A 2,382-nucleotide genomic window follows, 5' to 3' on the forward strand; every position below is an offset into this window, starting at 1 on the left:
AACAACCCGTAGGAATAACAATAGGCGTAGGAAAGAAAACAAGAAAAAAGAGTCTAGAGAAGCTAGTTTGAGTTCTACTTCCAATACTCTTTCTTCTTCGGATATAGAAGATAAGGATATGGCGGGAAATCAAGAGGATGGACAAGATAAAGTTAGGCGTACTTTGGAGGATTATGCTTCAGTGTCTATACCTTTAACTTTCAATAGTATAGCCCGACCTGTTGTCAATGTTGCTCATATGGAAATGAAGCTATCTCTGATTCACCTTGTCCAAAGCAATCAGTTTCATGGACTGTCACACAAAAATCCTTACACTCATTTGGAAAAAATTTTAGAGATTTGTAATACTGTGAAAATTCTTCATGTGCCAGATGAAGCAATCAGACAAGTCTTTTTCCCTTCTCATTGCCTGGAAATGCAAAGCTTTGGCTAAATTATTTTCCTGAAGGAAGTCTGACTGTGTGGGAGGATGTTGTGGCAAAATTCTTACATAAATATTTCCCTCAATCTAAGATCAACAAAGGTAAGCAAGATATTTCATCCTTTCAACAAGAACCTAATGAGTCAAACTTGCGATAGGTTTAAAGACTTGTTAAGAAAGACCCTAATACATGGTTTTGATGTGCCTACTCAATTAAACCTTTTCTTAGGAGGTTTAAAATCTCACACTAAGCTAATGCTAGATGCCTCAGCTGGAGGTAACATTAGGTGGAAGACACCTGATGAGGCTCACGAGTTAATAGAGAATATGGCATCTAGTGATAATGATGTTCAAAGTGAAATAGTTCAATCCCAAAAGAAAGGCATGTTTGAATTGCAATCCCAAGATGCTTTATTGCCCAAAATAAAATCATGACTCAACAACTTGAATCTTTGATGAAAAAATTGTCTCAATTACCAAAAGAGCTGTAAATAGTTTCTCAGGCTCAACATCATCAAGCTGTGCAAGGTTGTGAATTGTGTGGTGGAGATCACCAAAATGGACAATATGCTATTCAGTCCAATGCTAAGGAAGAGGTAAATTACATGGGAAACCAAGGTCGTCAAGGAAATTATAATTAAGGATGGAGACCTCATCCTAGCATGGGTCAGGCTAGTTCTTCTAGTAGACCACCACAACAAAAATATCAACAACAATCTTCTTTATCTGATACGACATTCAAACTTGAAGAAACTCTTCAACAATTCATGCCAATGTCCATATCATACCAAAAAAGCACAAAATCTTCTATAAGGAATTTAGAAGTTCAAATTGGTCGATTGGCCAAGAAATTAGAAGATAAGCCTGAAAATACATTTGGATTTAACATTGAACCAAATCCAAAAGAACATTACAAAGCTATAACTACAAGGAGTGGTAAAGTGTTAGAAGGAGTAGTTGTGAGGAAGGAGGATGAGATGGAAAAATTAAATGATGAGAAAGACGAGGAAGTTGAGGAAGAAAATGAAAAGAAAAAAGAAGGAGAGAGTCATAAAGAGAAACAAGTGGCTAAACCTTTACCTTATCCAAAGATTTTATCAAGAAAGGAAAAGGAAGGCCAATTTTATAGATTCATGGCTCTTTTCAAAAAGCTAGAAATCACAATTCCCTTTTCAGAAGCACTCCAACAAATGCTTTCTTATGCCAGATTTATGAAGGATTTGTTGACCAAGAAGAGAAAGTACATTGAAGAAGACACAATTGAGGTGCAAAGGAATTGCAGTGCCATCATCCAAAAACTTCTACCACCAAAATTCAAAGATCCTGAAAGTTTTACTATTCCATGCACAATTGGAAAACTCCCCATTGGAAAAACATTGATAGACTTAGGTGCAAGTATCAATTTGATGCCTTTGTCTATGTTAAAGAAAATAGGGGACATGGAAGTAAAACCAACAAGGATGATACTTCAACTAGTAGACATGTCTATTAAGGACCCATATGGAGTCATTGAAGATGTTTTAGTGAAAGTTGACAAATTCACTTTTCCAGTGGAGGAGGATACTGAAGTCCCCCTTATACTTGGTAGACCTTTTATGAAAACTGCTAGAGTGATAATTGATGTTGATGATGGAAATCTTAAGGTGAGGTTGCATGATGAGACAATAATTTTCAATGTTGTGGAAGCAATACAACACCCGAGAGATAGATGAAATTGTTTTAGAGTAGAGGTTTTGGATGATGTGGTAAAAAAAGGTTCACAAATGTATAATATATGATGTATGAAGGTTGGCTATTTGGCCAAGTAGCTATACAATCAACAAGAACAACGCCTTTCTCATTCTTAACCAAAAGTGTGTATGTAGAATCACAATCATGCAAAAATCAATTCCATATCCAAAACAAATTTATCATCTCATTTGTATCCTCTCAATCATGCTCTCAAACACTCCATAGTATTT

General features: G+C 35.8%; 1 protein-coding gene across 1 annotated transcript; it reads left to right on the forward strand.

The window, feature by feature from the left end:
- The first annotated feature begins 1,083 nt into the window (after positions 1–1,083).
- Positions 1,084–2,133, forward strand: LOC124834688 (uncharacterized). The gene has a single exon (XM_047309442.2). The coding sequence runs from the start codon at positions 1,084–1,086 to the stop codon at positions 2,131–2,133; it is 1,050 nt and encodes a 349-aa protein (XP_047165398.2).
- The last annotated feature ends 249 nt before the right edge of the window (positions 2,134–2,382 follow it).

The sequence above is a fragment of the Vigna umbellata genome, chromosome 6, assembly GCF_029865625.1.
Source record: "Vigna umbellata cultivar VRB3 chromosome 6, Vumbellata_1.0, whole genome shotgun sequence".
Taxonomy (NCBI): domain Eukaryota; kingdom Viridiplantae; phylum Streptophyta; class Magnoliopsida; order Fabales; family Fabaceae; genus Vigna; species Vigna umbellata.

What these genes read in the sequence shown, in the direction of transcription:
- LOC124834688 (XM_047309442.2), top strand. Translation starts at nt 1,084, where the DNA reads ATGGGTCAGGCTAGTTCTTCTAGTAGACCACCACAACAAAAATATCAA.